This window comes from Elgaria multicarinata, chromosome 7 (genome assembly GCF_023053635.1).
Source record: "Elgaria multicarinata webbii isolate HBS135686 ecotype San Diego chromosome 7, rElgMul1.1.pri, whole genome shotgun sequence".
Classification (NCBI taxonomy): Eukaryota; Metazoa; Chordata; class Lepidosauria; order Squamata; family Anguidae; genus Elgaria; species Elgaria multicarinata.
The window spans coordinates 26,229,102-26,247,402 of NC_086177.1; the positions used below are offsets into that span (position 1 = coordinate 26,229,102).

Genomic DNA, 18,301 nt, shown 5'->3' on the forward strand with positions numbered 1-18,301 from the left:
CTTTTGCCTCCCAGAACCAGTGATTTGGGATTGGAAACATTCAGCAGAAAGAAAGAAAGAAACTTCCACTGGCACATTTTATTGAGGAAAAAGTTGCATTTTCAGAAATGCAGTTTCATTATTATTATTTATTATTATTATTTTTATTTATAAAGCGCCATCAATGTACATGGTGCTGTACAGAGTAAAACAATAAAATAGCAAAACCCTGCCGCATAGGCTTACATTCTAATAAAATCATAATAAAACAATAGGAAGGGGAAGAGAATGCACCAAACAGGCACAGGGTAGAGTAAAACTAACAGTATGAAAGTCAGAACAAAATCAAGTTTTAAAAGCTTTAGGAAAAAGAAAAGTTTTTAGCTGAGCTTTAAAAGCTGCGATTGAACTTGTAGTTCTCAAATGTTCTGGAAGAGCGTTCCAGGCGTAAGGGGCAGCAGAAGAAAATGGACGAAGCCGAGCAAGGGAAGTAGAGACCCTTGGGCACGTGAGAAACATGGCATCAGAGGAGCGAAGAGCACGAGCGGGGCAATAGTGTGAGATGAGAGGGGAAAGATAGGAAGGAGCTAGACAGTGAAAAGCTTTGTAGGTCAACAGAAGTTTATATTGGATTCTGAAGTGAATTGGAAGCGAATGAAGAGATTTCAGAAGTGGAGTAACATGGTCAGAGCAGCGAGCCAAGAAGATGATCTTAGCAGCAGAGTGATGAACAGAAACCAATGAACTGATGTGAGAAGAAGGAAGGCCAGTGAGAAGAAGGTTGCAGTAGTCCAACCGAGAAATAACCAGTGCATGAACAAGAGTCTTGGCAGAAGAGACAGACAAAAATGATCGAATCATCAAATTAATTCTAATTCTGGGGTTGCTGTAGGAAGCACCGAATTCCCTTTCTGCTAGCAGTTGCTCCCTCTAATGCAACCTGATGAGCTCTGGTGGACTGGCACCACTGGATACTGCCCATAAAAAAACTGTGTAGGACGGGATGAGCTGGATCAGGACAAGGACAAGGAGTGGGGAGAGGGTTGTAACCCTTCACCTCCCGCTGCAGTCCCGATCCAGATCAGCCCCTGGGGAGAGACTGTAACTCATGGAAGAGACAGTAGCTTAATGGTAGAGCACACACAGAAGGTCCAAGGTTCAAGTCCCAACCGTGGCTCACCTCTTCCCTCCGCTACCTTCGCTCTTGTTCCCGGGCAGCTGAACGCCTTTGGCGTAAGACCAGGGACCGGGCAGACTTTGTCCATTACAAATTTGTACTCTCCTCTTTCTCTTCTGCCATCTCACTGGCCAAACAGCAGTACTACTCAATGCTGATCCAATCAAATGCTAGGCATCCTCAGCGGCTCTTTGCGTCCTTCAATTCTCTTCTGAAGCCTAATCCGCCATCTCTCCCCGCCTCTCTGTCTGCTAATAACTTTGCCTCTTTTTTCAATGCTAAAATCCAAACTATCCGCTCTGATCTGGCCAGCTCTGCTCCTCTTCCAGTTCCTGTTCCTCATCTGTCAGCTCCTCCTGCAAATTTCTCTGCGTTTTCTTCGGTCTCTGCGGATGAACTGTCTACAATACTGCGCTCTTCGAAGCCTTCCACTTGTTCTCGTGATCCGATTCCTTCTCGCGTCTTTATTAATCTTATTCCTGCTATCCTCCCTTCCTTGCTACATATTATTAATCTTTCTCTGTCCTCTGGTTCATTTCCTTCTGCTTTTAAACATGCTACAGTCTCTCCCATTCTCAAGAAACCTACTCTTGATAGGCTATCTCTATCTAACTACCGACCTGTCTCTTTGTTGCCATTTGTTTCAAAGATCCTGGAGCGTGCGGTCTACTCTCGCTGTCTTGACTTTCTTTCTAGTAACTCTGCTTTGGATCCATTTCAATCTGGATTCCGTCCTCTGCATTCCACCGAAACAGCCCTTACTAAGATCACCAATGATCTCCTTACTGCCAAGTCTAAAGGCCATTATTCCGTTCTTATTCTCCTTGATCTAACTGCAGCCTTTGACACGGTTGATCATGATCTTCTCTTAGATTCCCTTCATGACCTTGGATTTTGTGGCTCTGTCTATAACTGGTTTGCCTCCTATCTAGCGGGTCGCTCTTTCAGCGTGTTGGCTAATGGCAGCTCGTCTTCCTCCTTTCCCCTTTCAGTAGGGGTTCCGCAAGGCTCGGTGCTTGGCCCGTTGTTGTTTTCCTTATACATGTTGCCCTTGGGCAAGCTTATTCAATCTCATGGCCTCCAATATCATCTGTACGCCGATGATACACAACTATATCTGTCATCTCCGGAACTTTCTCCTGATGTTCACGATCGTATCTCGGCATGTCTTTCAGATATCTCAGCTTGGCTGCTTCATCGTCGCTTGAAGCTTAACATGGCAAAGACTGAATTGCTTGTTTTTCCTCCTAAACCTTCTCCTCATCTCTCATTCTCTCTTACTGTCAATGATGTTACGCTTACTCCGGTCAAGGAAGCTCGTAGCCTTGGCTTTATCTTCGACTCCTCGCTCTCCTTTATTCCTCATATTGAGGCAGTAGCTAAATCTTGTCGATTTTTCCTGTATAATATTGCCAGGATTCGATCATTTTTGTCTGTCTCTTCTGCCAAGACGCTTGTTCATGCACTGGTTATTTCACGGTTGGACTACTGCAACCTTCTTCTCTCTGGCCTTCCTTCTTCTCACATCAGTCCGTTGGTTTCTGTTCACCACTCTGCCGCAAAGATCATCTTCTTGGCTCGCCGCTCCGACCATGTTACTCCGCTTCTGAAATCTCTTCATTGGCTTCCAATTCACTTCAGAATCCAATATAAACTTCTCCTGTTAACCTTCAAAGCTTTTCACGGTCTAGCTCCTTCCTATCTCTCCTCTCTCATCTCACACTATTGCCCCGCTCGTGCTCTTCGCTCCTCTGATGCCATGTTTCTCGCCTGCCCAAGGGCCTCTACTTCCCTTGCTCGGCTTCGTCCATTTTCGTCTGCTGCCCCTTACGCCTGGAACGCTCTTCCAGAACATTTGAGAACTACAAGTTCAACCACAGCTTTTAAAGCTCAACTAAAAACTTTTCTTTTTCCTAAAGCTTTTAAAACTTGATGTTGTGTAGACTTCTACTGTTACTTTCTACTGTTAGTTTTTCCCTACCCTGTGCCTGCTTACCCTACCCTGTACCTGTTTGCATTCTCTTCCCCTCCTTATTGTTTTACTATGATTTTATTAGATTGTAAGCCTATGCGGCAGGGTCTTGCTATTTACTGTTTTACTCTGTACAGCACCATGTACATTGATGGTGCTATATAAATAAATAAATAAATAAATAATAATAATAATAATAATAATAATAACATCTCCAGGTACGGCTGGAAAAAAAACCTGCCTGAAATCCTGTAGAGCTGATGCTGCCAGTCAGTGTCGACAATACTGGGCTAGATGGACCAAGGGACTGACTCAGTATAAGGCAGCTTTCTAAGCTCCATGCCTGTTATTTGCCTTGTGTGTGCAGGGTGTGTGTGTGTGTGTGTAGTTCTCATTTGCTCCAATGCAAATAGCGGATGTCAGTTCCAGCAGCTGGGAGACAAACAACACAAGCTGCAGCGAGCCCAAAGTCTTTCACTTGCATAAGAGAAGAGGAAAAGATGATATATGCAGGAAGGAAGGCCTCCCTCATCATTCTCTTCGCCCGGCACGTTCTAGCTAAAAAGTGATAAATTACCAGCGATGCTGAAACCGGGCTCTTCCTCCAAGCACACAAATCAGTACATCAGAAGTTGGGGATGATTGTCCTCCTTATGAACAACCAGGGCAAAATAACAACAACAACAAATATATCGATGCCCTGGTTTGGAAAGAAGCCATTCTAATCAAACTGTATATTCTCCTTCCAGCTGAGCCAGGCGTGTTGCTCAAAAGCACAAATATAAAGCAATGCAGCACTGGAAGATTACAGGCACACACCCAAATAAGACATATATGCTGGTGCATATATGGAAGGCAATCTGGAGGCCTCCAAATGCTTTGAACTACAATTCCCAGCAGCCCCAACCAGTGTGGTTCATGGTGAGGGGTTCTGGGAATTGTAATCCAAAAGATCTGATAGGAATGGTCCAATTTATACTGAGTTGGACCATCCATCTAGCCCAGTATTGCCAACACTGACTGGCAGCGGCTCTCCAGGGTTTCAGGCAGGAGTTTTTCCTGCCCTACCTGGAGATGCTGAAGATCGAACCTGATGCTCTACCACTGAGCTACAGCCCCTCCCCAAGGGCACCGTGTTGCCTAAGCGGTGTAGGCACTAAATGGCTGAATCCCCCAGAATCCTCAGGGGAAAGAAGCGACAGAGCACATGGTTTAAGGAGTGGCTGTATATCGAACCGTGGCCTGCCACACTCTGTGCTGACTGGGTGACTGCTATACTTAAACTAGAGTTCCCACTTGCCTTGGGTGCAGGCCTAGGAACCCATTCAAGAGGGGGAAAGGCAGACGGGAGAAGAATTTGCATGGGAAAAAGCAGCAGGCAGGAGAAAGCTCCTTCAACTCCCGCCTTCCACTTTTCCACCTCTGAATGTGTCCTTCTTGAGACATTGGAGAGCTCAATGGGGCTTGGTCTGCTGCACACTGCTACATCTATAGACTAAATTAGAAATTCTACTCCCCTTTATTTATAATCAATAGGAAATATGCTTTCGTTTATTAAATTATAGCCCTGTGCTAATTATGTCCAGGAGATGGGAGAATGCAAATCGCCACTCCAGCTCAAGGATACCGTTGTGCAGTTTTGGCAAACTGGCACTTACTTGTTCCCCTGCACGATATTCACTTAAAACACAAAGCTAAAGTTAGAGGCTTGCTTTCATGGGGCCATTTGCTTAATGCGTTTTATACCTTCCATTATTCTATTTCTATATTGATATTCCAAGATGGTACACCTTTAATCACAAGCGCTCATCCAGCCATACAACCCATCCTTTCTCAGAATATGCATGAACCAAAAATTTAAAACATCCTGATGCATCGCAAAGTAAACAGATGTCTTGAATAATCACTCCCATAACTTACTTCGGGCATCATCTCCTCAATGAAATGAATAGTATAATCGATGTTAAATCTGATTACTTTGCACAGAGGAATCTGGAGAGAAAGGAAGAAACACGGAACAGAGGTTCAGTTTTAAGAGCAATGCAATCAGCACCCTTTACAGTATTTCCCTGTTTGCTACGGATCAAAAACAAAGGCGATGTAAATGTGAAAACCTTCCGATGGCCAACTGGTAAATTTGTAAGACGAGGAGTATATGACATGATCAGAAACTGCCATCTACTGGGGATTTGTGGCATAAGGACACCAAGCACAGATCTTAGGAAAAGCAATATTTCAATGGAAACAGGAGAAGGCTATCAATGGCTACTAGTTCTGATGGCTATGTGGTACCTCCAGTATCAGAGGCAGTAAGCCTATATATACCTGTATATATCTATATATACACGGGCAGGAGGATGCTATTGCAGCCATGTCCTGCTTTTGGGTTCTGGTCGACAGCTGGTTGGCCACTGTGGGAACAGAGTGCTGGATTAGATGGACCCTTGGTCTGGACCAGCATGGTATTTCTTATGTTCTTACAAGGTATGTTCAAGAAAACAACTGAAGCCTTTTGCAAGTCAAGAATGTGCAATTGTTAAGCGCAGCTATAGAATAAAAATCTATTAACAACACTGGTGAGCTGAAGGAAACACTATTTTCTGGCAAGTAATAACAACAGTAGTAATAAATAATGATAATTTATGTAACCCTTACAGCGTAACCCTTACAGCGCTCAGAAAGCTTCACTCCAGTATTCTCATCCCAAAGTTACAGATCCCATATGACAACTTACCTAACGGTCATTCCGTAAGACTTTGGCTTAACTAAGATTTGAACAGGGAATTGGAACTCTCAGCACATGTTCTTAAAACACAACACAACACTAGCTCTCATTATTTCTTGGGAAGTTAGCAGTACCCTGACCACTGTACAAGACAGGCTACAGCTTTCCAGGATGAAGGTGCTTTCGTCAAGAACTGAGATACTAGCCCCTTGCAAGCCTGAATCACATGAAGAGGGAAATCATGTGATTATCAGAATCGGAGCAACACTGTCATGCCAACAGGTGGATGTCTAATGGGAGGGGCTAGCAGTGTGATCACATGATTAATCACAGAATGCTGGGCTAGACAGACCTTTGGTCCTATCCTGTGTGGCTCTGTAAGGACAGGCAGTCATCCTTGAGGTGTTCACCCTCCCAGAGAGAGCTGAATATAAGCCCCACTCTTGGTTCATCCTCAGCAGTGGTGAACACCTCACCAGGCCAAACCAGCACTGCATAAACGGAATGTCAGCTCTGGAACATGACCCAGAATCCCCTGAAATGTACCGGGTTTCATTGGTGGATTAACTGGTATAATGGTATAAGAACGGGTTTTATTAGAGGGGTCAATGCAGAGATTTTATTATATTAGGTAGCGTGCAAGAATTACTAATTGTGACAATATCACAATGCTTGCCATGTTGTAGCTGCATCAATGTTTATATGTGTTTGCTGTGTTGAATAGAACCCAGGTAAGGTAGGGTTAATTATAAGGTAGAGAGTGAGTGAGTGAAAGGTGAGAGGGGCTTGTGTGTGTGCACGTGAGTTTATAAAAGGGGAGAGCAGACAGTTAAGTCAGAGAGAAAGGGCCGTAGGGATTGGTGAAACTACATCTAGTTAGAAGGGGTAGAGTAGGCAGGGTAAGAACTGAATGATTAATTATAAGGCATAACATTTCTTGTATTAGATAAAATTTACTTTGTTTTTAAAATATAAAATCCCATGTGTTGTTCATCATTCTGTGCTACCAAGAGTGTACATATTTCCTGGGTACTTCTCCTGTGTGGGTAAAGGGAACCAATTGGGCATACTGGTTGTCTCTTATACTTGGTGCATATAGGGGCTCAATCTTGTGGGTCAGCGAGGATAGCTGACCCAAAGCGGAGGCAGATGGACCTGAGGACGGGTTACATCATACTACTAATAAATAAATATATAATGTAGATTATGCCTGGAATGCATTGCCTCAGTGGTTGTCAAACCTTCTGCCTTCAACCCGTTCTTATACCAGTTAATCCACCAATGAAACCCGGTATGTTGCAGGGAATTCTGGGTCATGTTCCAGAGCTGACATTCCGTTTATGCAGTGCTGGTTCAGCCTGATGAGGTGTTCACCACTGCTGAGGGTAAACCAAGAGTAGGGCTTACATTCAGCCCTCTCTGGGAGGGTGAACACCTCAAGGATGACTTCCTGTCCTTACAGAGCTTCTCACTGAGAACACCCTGACAGGATACTGGAGAACTGCTTTGTGCCTCAGAACCGGTGATGTGAGATGGAAAACATTCTGCAGGAAAAAGCGCCACTAGCATATTTAACTTCGTAAAATATTACGCTTTTAGAAATGCAGTTTCATAAGATGAATGAGCAAATACAAGAAGTGGACACAGTTCATCAAATTGCGTAACTGGAACACATACGATACCAGCTAAATCTAAAATCAATGTTGTAATTCACTTTTTGCAGGTGACTATCCCTAGGAGAGGGGGTGAGAACTCTGTGGCCCTCTGGATGTGGTTGCTCTCCAAGTCTCACTGCCCAGTCAGCAGGGCCAATGGTCAGGGATGATGGGAGTTGTTGTCCACAACATCTGGAGCTCCAAAGGTTCTTCACCCCTGCCTAGGACATATATTTATACTCAGACCTTTCTAGGCCTACTAAAATTACAGCACAGTATGTACCACTGAGTTCAATGGGGCTTTCTCCCAGATAAATGGGTAGAGTGGGCATTTGTAAGTTTATAATGTTCATTACCTCCCCCAACAACTCTTTATAATCTAAATACTGTTAAGGGAAGTATATGCTACTGAGCTGTCAGGTCTTAGAAGGTTTACAAGTATCCTAATAAAAGAGCGATTTCTGAGTGAAGCTTTGAATTTGTTTGAATTCAACATTTAAATCACTCTAAGTGCACCTTATTGATTCCTCCTCCACCCCCAATCAAATATTTCAATTCAATAACTTTTGGCTAATCCTGGAAAAACATTATTTACACACCGTATAAACAGAACATGACATATTTATTTAGTAAACAAAAACTTTTAAAAGGAAGTCAATAAACACACTAAATCAAATCTACACCCATTTAGGGTACCAATTCAAGGTTTTCCACAACCCCCTACATTACGGTGTAGAACCTCTCTTGGAAACTGCAGTCTGCAAAGCATCTATCATTTGCAGAAACCCCCAGTTTCACCCAGTCAAATCCAGTACTTTGATTCTGCTGGCACAAGCCATTCTGCAACTCATTATGACTTCCTGTTGCTTGCGCTAATTGTGCTAGTTGTACTATCAGGTAGCACAAGCTGAATCATGCCAACTAGCTCAGGGGTTGGTAGCCTCAGGCCCATGGGCCAATCTGACCCTTTCGGGATTCCCCAGATGGCCCAGTCCACTTCCCCTAGCCCCACCTCCTTTCCTCTGACTGCTGAGTGGCTTCCCGGGTTTTGCACATTTCCCCCCATTCTGGTAACTAGCCTAACATTGAGTACAACCCATATTACTATCACCTGAGGGATCTGTGGGCCGGCTCACTGACCTGTGAGCATACGAACAGATATTTATTATTGCATTTATATCCTGCCTTTTTTCCTGCAAGGAACCCAAGGCAGCATACATAATCCTCCTCCTCTCCACTTCATCCTCACAACAACAACCCTGTGAGGTGGGTTGGGCTGAGAGTCTGTGACTGGCCCAAAGTCACCCAGTGGGTTTCCATGTCCAAGTGGGGACTAGAACCTGGATCTCCCGATTCCCAGTCCAGCACTCTAGCCATTACACCACACTGGCTCTCACTAGTTGCCTTTTACTGTGGCACATTACTATTGGTCCATCTAGCCAGGCAATGGCCCTTCATGGTCCTAGGAAGAAGCCTCTTCTACAGCCCTGATACATGAAATCCCTTAATTCAGAGGCCCCCAGACTTTCTAGACCCATGAGATGATTTGGGAATTTGAGAAACTGCTGTGGCCACCACCACAAAATGCCTGGATCGCCGCTCTGGCATCTACCTGTCATGTCTACGGATGTTCACCTGTCTTATTCAACAAAAACTTTTGTTTTGTGTTCATTGGACACCGCAATGATTCTTTCATAAGGGCTTGTCTAATTCAGTTAATTGCTGGCAGTGCAATGCAGCTAATGCTTCTTTTAAACATATGTTTTGGCAGTGTCCAATTGGTGCTTCTTTTGCAGGGGTGGGGAAAGGTTATTACACAGATAAATTTTGTGCTGGAACAGCCTTTGATATTCACTGATGTACATGCTCTTTGAAATTATTTCCCTCTTTAATGGAAATTAGCAAAGGTTCAGATTAAATGGATTTCTGTGCCCTTTTGACAACTAAAAGACTGATATTACAACATTGGAAGGATAAACACTGGCCACCTATAATGCAACGGATTGAAGAATCCGTTTTCGGTATTTGAAGGGGTGACATATTGATGCCACCTTGAAATGAGTATTTACTTGAGTATTTGGTCTGCTATGTGCAATTAGGTGGCTACTAGGAGGAGGGCTTCCTCCGTTTTGGCACCCCGGTTGTGGAATGAGCTCCCCAGAGAGGTCCGCCTGGCGCCTACACTGTACTCTTTTCGTCGCCAGCTGAAGACCTTTTTATTCTCTCAGTATTTTAATACTTAATTTTAACATAAATTTAAATTTTACTGTTCTAACTCTGCATTTTAATCTTATATCAATTTTGCTGCGTGGTTTTATCCAGGTTGTGCTTTTTATATTGTATTTTGTATTTGTGCTTTTAACCTGTTGGTTGTTTTATTATGGTTTTAATTTTTGTGAACCCCCCAGAGAGCTTCGGCTATTGGGCGGTATAAAAATGTAATAATAAATAAATAAATAAATTGCTAGAAATAAATCAATGTAAGTATATTAAAAATGGGAAAAAATAAAAATATTTTTTTAAAAATTGGGTGCCTCCGGCCACCATATTGAGGACCCTTTAGCAGGTTCCATTGGAGGTCCCCACCAGCACCATGGCGCACACAGATGGCAGGCACTTAACCCTGGTACCTTCTGCAAGTGGGGTGGACCCACCTACTTTGCAGAAAACTACCCTGCTACAAAGAAAGCTTACTTACATTGGTGAGTGGAGCATGTGCAAACATGGAAAATCCTTCAAAGATGTATTCGTGGTCATCGTATTCTATTACAGTTGGTCTGTCTGTCTAAAGAAATAAGGTTAAAAACTTGAGTGTTTGTACCATTAGGCTTCAAATGAAAATGGAGGTAGGTCTATTTGGCTGCCACTGTTCCGTTACTAAGTACTTACTAGGAAGTTTGTAGGAGGTGACACTGTAATGCGGTAGTGGAACAATCTTCCGGCATTGTTGGTCATGGGCCGACAAGGTTTGATAGGCTTTAAGGAGAGAAAGAAATCAACACAGGTGATTAGGTGAGGTTAATGCCAGTACGAGGAGGTAGAGTGAAATTCTACTTGTTCTAAGGAGGACTGTACAGGAGAGTGATACAATTAAACAAGTAGAAGCAGTAAAATTAAGCCCCAATCTTTACAAGAAGCAGAAGGAAGCATAGGCTGTACCACTGCAAAGTGTGTGTGTGTGTGATTTTGAATACTTCCCTATTATTACTACTAATAATAAACCCTCCTTGCAAGTTTAAACAGCTACACACTAGCGTATTAGATAGACCAATTCCAGCCCAACTCGCTCCCTGCTATGTCAGTTTTCATCATGCAGGGACGATTCAAAACACTGCGATTTCCACCTCTCCCCCACAGCCTGTGCAAAATGATTCAGACCATTCTATTCCCTCAGCACTCGACCTCGTCATTCTGATGCATGTATATAGAATGGGCCAAACCCAAACTATCTGCTTATAGAACATGGACGGGCAACTTCAAGAGGTCTGGAGGTCTTTTCACACACACACCAGACACCTCACCCCCACAAACTGCACCTCCCGCCCTGATGGCACCCAAACGTATTACGCTCAAAATGGCGTCCAGAGTGACGAGCATGGAAACAGTTAACATTAGCTTGCTTTCAAGGGTCCAAAAGGCTTCAAAATGGCCATTTAGAGTTGTTGTTTTTAATTTAGTTTTACTTTTTATAATTCTGTGGGGGCTCTATATTGAGCAGCTCTGCTGTTGAATATTCCGGACAGGCACATGCTTGAATGTCTGCCTGGGAGGGGAAGGTATCTTAGAAAAGCAAGAAGGGAGAACTGATGATCTTCCACCTGTAAGATAGCCCTACAAATACGCCAGGGTTCCATGGTGCCTTCTGAACTACAACTTCCATAAGTCCCAGTCAGGATAGCTGATGATCAGGAATTCTGGGAGTTGTAGTCCAAAAAGTCTGGAGGACACCAAGCTGGGGAAGGCTGAAATATTCCTTTCTGTAAGGAATGGTACTGAATAAAAATTACAGCTAGGTAGGTTGTGTAAGCAGACTTGAGTGTGCTTGTGACATCATTTGACAGTAGACCAGCCTTTCCCAACCTGGACTGCCATCAGCCCCAGCCACTATGGCCAATGGTCAGAAATGCCTGGAATTACAGTCCATTAGATCTGGAGGGCACCGGACTGGGGAAGGCGGCAGTAAACCAAACCAAACCCAGCACATATCTGCTTTACATAATGACGAAAGGGATCACAAAAGACAACAGCTAAACACAAGCGGAATGAGCGAACGTAGGATAAGGGAAGAGATGGCCTAGGGAGGAAAACCGGTATTGAGGAAGCAGGAGTTAGAGCAGGCCCCACCCTCTGGAAAACCCTCCCTCGTGCGGTTCGGGAGGCAGAAAATGTAGCATCCTTTAAACGCCTCCTAAAAACCTACCCTTTCATACAGGCTGTCCCTGGACTGTAATTTATCTGATTTTACATTGCATTCTTAAACTTTTAACATTTTAAATTTATTGTATACTGATTGTATTTTATGATTTTAATTGTGCACTGTCCAGAGAGCAGAACCAGGGAGTTTGGGGGCTGGTGTTTAGTTACCACATGCTCATTCATCCATCTTCCTTTCCAACCAGAGCTCCTGTGCCTTAAGGAGTCAAAAATTACCCATCTTATTCGAACAATAACATTTCCTTCATATTGACACAGCTTGCTGTCAGGCCTATGCTGAGGCAATTTACCTGTTCTGCTGCTATGGACAAGGGGCGGCGGGGTGGTGGTGGTGGTGAGAGATTACTCATTTTCTGTTCTTTTATTTCAAACAGCGCCTTTATTAAGTCAAGCTTAGCAGAAATCTAACACTCATCTACTGATATAAGCAGCTTTTTTATTTCAGAGAAATAACCCCAAATGAACAAGCCCACAAGAGTTTGCGCTGATGCATTGAACCTCTTTCAGCCGAGGGCCAAATTCTTTCGAGGGGCCACATTCTAGTAGTGGGTGGGGCTGAAGCAAAAGCGGTGGACCAAAATATTTTTTAAAAAATACTGGCATATTTTAACTTAAAGGTCTTGCTGCAGCCGCTGAACTTTAGGAGAGGTATTTCAACCTTTTTAGAATTGGGAAAACAAAAGCCACGAAACCACCAAACCATCGCTGGTGTGGGGAAAAAGGGAATAGGGCATATGGGAAACTCTGGAGGGCTGCGTTGGGACCTCAGGAAGCCCAGATTTGGTCTTCAGACTTGACATTCTACATCCTTGCACTAAAGCATCTTTGTTAAATTTTGTGTTAGGGAAAAAGGACCACCTAAGAAGGGTTGCAAGATACTCCAAATATTCCAGAATGTCCTATAGGATCCGAGCCTCGTGTGGCGCAGAGCGGTAAAGCAGCAGTTTCTGCAGCTGAAACTCTCCCCACGGCCTGAGTTCGATCCCAGCGGAAGCTGGTTTCAGGCAGCCAACTCGGGTCGACTCAGCCTTCCATCCTCCCGAGGTCGGTAAAATGAATACCCAGTTAGCTGGGGGAAAGGTAATAATGGCCGGGGAAGGCAACGGCAAACCACCCCGCTATAAGGCCTGCCAAGAAAACGTTAGCGAAAGCTGGCGTCCCTCCAAGAGTCAGTAATGACTCAGTGCTTGCACGAGAGGTTCCTTTCCTTCCTTTTTTCCTATAGGATCCACACCCATTTCCACCTATTTCATGCTTTCATAATGGATACTTCTAATGGAACATAATGGATATTTCATTTAAATTTCATCCAACAGGCCTACTCCAAGCAAGTGATGCCAATAAATGGGGTATTTATTTATTTATTTCATGCAACGGTGACATTCATACACAGTTACCTCTTCCCCGGGGTAGATCCCATGTCTTATTCCTGTTCGTCTGGCTTTTGCACTGCACTTGCATAGGGGACCGTCATTCATCTGTCAAAAATTTATAAGAGTTTAACCAGTTAAGAAAGGAAGAGAGATTTTAAGTTTAGCGCATGAAAGTTCATCCCTTTAAACAGTTAAATCTCATGCGCAAATCAAAGCTAGTTCAAATATTTATTTGTATGTCACCCAGAGAATTCCAGTTACTGGGTGGTTTACAAATGTTAAGGAACAAACAAATAAATATTAAAGAAAGAAAGAAAGAAAGAAAGAAAGAAAGAAAGAAAGAAAGAAAGAGCAGTTAGGGGAAAGGGTGTGGGGCCATCTGGGGAATTCCAGAGAACCAGTCTGGGATGACCAGCCGGCCAGATTGGGCCTGCAGGCCTAAGGTTTGGCACCCCTGAGCTACAGTAACCAGGATCTTACTAATCATACAAAGCTTTGTGTTACGTCCAAACCCAGAATCCTAGCTTGACTCTCCTCTTAACAAGCCAGGATATAGAAGCCAAGATTTGCAATTGGCTTCCAGATTCTGGCTTGTTAGAAGAACAATACAGGAAGCAGCAGTTGGAAAGTATCAAACAAAAATGATGCACATGGCACACAACTGCTAGGCGTATAACATTTAATGTTACGTCACATATCCAAAAATATAAAAAGTGTGTGTGTGTGTGTGTGTGTGTGTGTGTGTGTGTATATGATAAAAGCCATCCTTTCACCCCCGTTCTTCAATCTGTTATATGCCTAGCACTGAGTGGTGTGGAAAGCAATCCTATGGCCCTGGACAGTGTCTGGGGATTGGGGGGGAGGGAAAGGATTTTTGGGATTGCTGGATCCAAGGGTGGAGACAGCGCTCTGACCTAGAGGTCCGAGCTCCTTACCCCCTCGCAGAGAGAATCATGCCGGCTGCCTCTACAAGCTTGCAAACACGAGCTCGGAGAGGAGAGAAAGGGGACATAAAGGTGGGCGGGAAGGAGAGGAAAGGCAACTGAGGAAGCAGGGATATGACCTATCCCCAGCTTTTATCAGCCTCCTTTCCTTCCCCTCCCCAACGCTTCAGCTAGACAAGCCAAAATGGCAACAAGGGGGAGGGCCTTTTCTGTGGTGGCCCACCAGGTCAAGGCTTTTCTTTTCTCCCAGGCCTTTAACAGCATATGTTGAGTTTTAACTGACTCTAGAACTAGCTTTGGCCTGGCTGAGTGTTTAAAAATAGTTTTAAATGTTAGCTGTTTTTATGTTTTTAAATTTTGTATATTGATTTTTAATGTCCAGTCTTTTAATCTTTGTAAACTGCCCAGAGAACTTCGGCTATGGGGCGGTATATAAATGTTGATAATAATAATAATAATAATAATAATAATAATGTCATAGAATCATAGAATAGCAGAGTTGGAAGGGGCACACAAGGCCATCGAGTCCAACCCCCTGCTCAATGCAGGAATCCACCCTAAAGCATACCTGACAGTGTAAGTCTCCGAATTCAGAAGGTTACGAATACCCAGGGCAGATCCGATAGGATTGTGCCCTTAATTATAGCAGCCGTGTACTCTTTAGAATTTCTTGGTTGCTTGTATACAATCATTTTGTTTTTACGGGTAAGTCCACAAAAAGGGCATGAAGGCAACAGTGGTCTTCTGCTCTTTGACCACCCCCATCCTCATCTTTCCAGCAGCTGGCATTTAGGAGGTACACTGCCCCTGAACTTGGAAGCTCTATTTATTACAAACAAAACCCCACCTAGCGTAGCAATCCCTGACATACCCTGCAGCGGTGTGTGCCACAATTGGTCACGACTAAGGGCCAGACTAAACCAATCTTGGAGATGGAGATGTGTGAGACGTTTTCTTTTGCTAAGACTAGCCACAGCTCCACCGATCAATTTAGACCACAGCTGCAGCAGAAGCTTTTAACCCCTTCCCATATGCTGATTCTCCGACCCAGAACTGTTAGCCATGGAGAGGAAAATATACAGGCACTCATATAGCGCCTGTATGTTTCCCCCACTGTGGCTAATAACAGCTCTGAGGCAGCAGTCTCCATTAGGGGATCAGCTCCCCACAGCCCCAATCAAAACCGCATCAGGTTGGTCTAAAGGCCTAATTCTCACCAAAATGGTAACCTGTATCTGGGCAGTACTACTTTAGCCTGCACCGGGGGTGGGGGGGAATTATATGTCTAAACATAAACCTCTCACATGAGAGACAAGGCTTCTTCCTGACATCTAGTTTTCTATATGCAGGGGTTTTTGTAGTATGGAGTATTCAGTCATACGAACCTGCACCTACTGTCTAAAGTAGTCCTGCCCAGACACAGGATTGCACCTTCATGAAAACTAGGCCTTAAACCCACTGAAACCAATAAAATCAGTCCCCATTAATTTAAGTCCCACTGCTTTGGACTCAGTAGGTCACAAGCTGTACAGGCCTGGGGCAAATGTCTTGGCTCACTTCCTCGCATGCCGTACCTGCCCAGGGTCATTGTACCACAGCTCCTCGTGCAGACGATCCGGGTGTGCCTTCTTGCGCTTAATTTCCGCAATGACGTCAAAGACCTCCGAATCCGAACTGCTGGAGCAGCTGTCGTCTTCCGAGTCGCACTCGGATTCACTGGAGCTCCCTAAGTTTCCAGGATGCCGACAAAATGGGACGTTAGGAAAACTACCCAGTCATTCCTCCCGCACACACCAATAAGGCCATATATTGGCCAAATGCTAAACCTGTTTATTCATTTATTTCTTCCTTTAGTAAAAATATTTATATATTTTGGGGAAAAAACACATTTGAATTCCTCCCCACACAAAAAATCATTTGAAAAAGTCCCTAAGTAGTTTACAAAAGAACCAAAACTAAACAAAACAAGGGGGGGGGGGAGAATTCACTCTCTCTCTCACACACACACTAATAGCATGAGGTTTGTACAATGATAACTCATGATGAAAGCCATTTTCAATAAATGCCTAAAACGCGCCAGCGTTGAGGCCTGACATAACTTAGAGGGGAGATCATTGCAGAGAAGGCCCATCTTGATATTGTCGCCAAACGGAAATCCGTAGGCCACGGTGGAGACAAACGCCTGACATTCCCATCCAGAGGCAGGAGAAAATGGGTTCCAGACAGAAAGTGGGAGGTGCCTTTTTGGACAGCCCCCAGGTCACCCTTATTTGGAACAAATGTGCCTTCTAGGAGCTGGAGCAGAGAACACTCCAGAAACAGGGCCAGCGCACAGCAAAGTGTAAGGAGAATAGCGCATTCCTGGTTCCCCTTCATGTGAGCACCTCAGGAGTACAGAGTCACCGGCAGGGTAACTCACCCTTTGCACGAGCCGACAGATAGGAATGGCTAAAAGTGCCTTACATATTGTAGCACAGAGCAATCAAAATGGAGAAGGCGTGGAGAAAAGGGGTTTGTGTTGTAGTGTTTTATGGTTGTTGTTTTTTAAAAAATCCACTGTGTTCACAGAAATAGAGGTGGCTGTATATACAGTTCCCACATGGACCCCTGGGTGAGACAATCAAAATCCAAACTAAAGTTGTAGATCTCCAATACATACTAATACCAAAGTAAGCTTACTCATAATCAATGATTGGTCTGTTTGTGACTGCAGCCACACGCCTACAGCAAGTGTAGGGAACCTGCAGTGCTCATTTTAGTTTCTTATGGCCTGGAGAGGTGAGGTGGCAGAGAGCTAAGGTGGCATGGAAACGGGACATAAGGAATGCCATGCTGGATCAGACCAAGGGTCCATCTAGTTCAGCACTCTGTTCACACAATGGACAACCAGCTGTCAACCAGGGATCAACAAAGCAGGACATGGCACAGCAGCACCCTCCCACCCATGTTCCCCAGCAACTGGTACATATGTGTAAGAGTAGATGGGGGAGCAGGACTCAGTTGGTGGCCGAATTGAAAGCCTTCAGGGGGGCAGATTTGGCCTCCAGTTGCCTATTCCTGCCATAAAATAGCAAGCTCTTTTCTCGTAGGTGTAGCCTTTATCAATACGGCACTTACCAACATCTTCGTCCAGTTTAGTCTTGGGCGGTTCCCATGGTGGCCTGGCAGCTTTGGCCTTAGCTTGACGCTTTCCCAATTCTTCTTCAAATTTTTCATATAAATCTCTGAGTCGGCTTGTTCCAACCACAGTGGAATCTCCCTTGCAAGTACAACCAAAAAAGAAAAGACAGGAAAAGAAGTTAAGGATAATCTGAAAGGATAAGAACCTTCTGACAACATCTAGCTCAAGTCACTCCAACCCTTATCCCCAAAACAGTCTCCCCCCGCCCCTGTCAAAAACTCCTAGGGAGCTAGCAAGTCAGTGAGAAGGGTTTTCGGGTGCAACCTTATACACCTTTGCTTGGGAGTAAGCACCACTGAATTCAATAGACTTAGTTCTGAGTTGACATGTTTAGGATTGCCTGGCATGGTTGCTTTGCATGTTTTAACAGAGGGGAGAAAATTAAGGTGGATTTTTTAAAAAAATTATAAAAACAGATTTCAAACTATGTAAATCTGATTTTTCAACATGTAATTCTGATTTTTATTTTTAACGTCAGTGTGTGTATGTGCGTATGGCGGCGATTTTAACTGTCTCCTGAAAAACCATCTTCCAAAGAGTATCGGACGGAACATAAGCATGTTAAATCTCTTTAACAACCTCATCATCTCTTAAAAACTGAATTTATGAGACTCTAGCACACACCAGAGGCAAAAAATATATCAAGCATTAAAAAATAGCCCAAGCATTAAATATAGGAAATAGTCATATATATTTATGACTCTGTCTACAAATACTTTCGGGTCATGGAGAAAAACACTTCTGCCGTGTAACTAACAGCATAACTCTATACAAGTCTACTCAAAACTAAGTCCCACTGAATCCAATGGGACCTATCCCTAGGTAAGTGGATATAGGATTACAACCTAACAGCAGCCCTTG

The 18,301-nt window shown here is 44.0% G+C and overlaps 1 protein-coding gene across 1 annotated transcript in view; it reads right to left on the minus strand.

Moving 5' to 3' along the window:
- Positions 1-18,301, minus strand: part of DROSHA (drosha ribonuclease III) — a 105,379-nt gene that overhangs the window by 79,798 nt on the left and 7,280 nt on the right. Inside the window, exons 5-10 of the mRNA XM_063130261.1 lie at positions 17,377-17,518; positions 15,834-15,985; positions 13,340-13,420; positions 10,398-10,484; positions 10,207-10,293; positions 5,049-5,120 (exon numbers count right to left, since the gene is read on the minus strand). Of these exons, the coding sequence (XP_062986331.1) occupies positions 5,049-5,120; positions 10,207-10,293; positions 10,398-10,484; positions 13,340-13,420; positions 15,834-15,985; positions 17,377-17,518 (621 nt within the window). The remainder of the gene's footprint in view (positions 1-5,048; positions 5,121-10,206; positions 10,294-10,397; positions 10,485-13,339; positions 13,421-15,833; positions 15,986-17,376; positions 17,519-18,301) is intronic.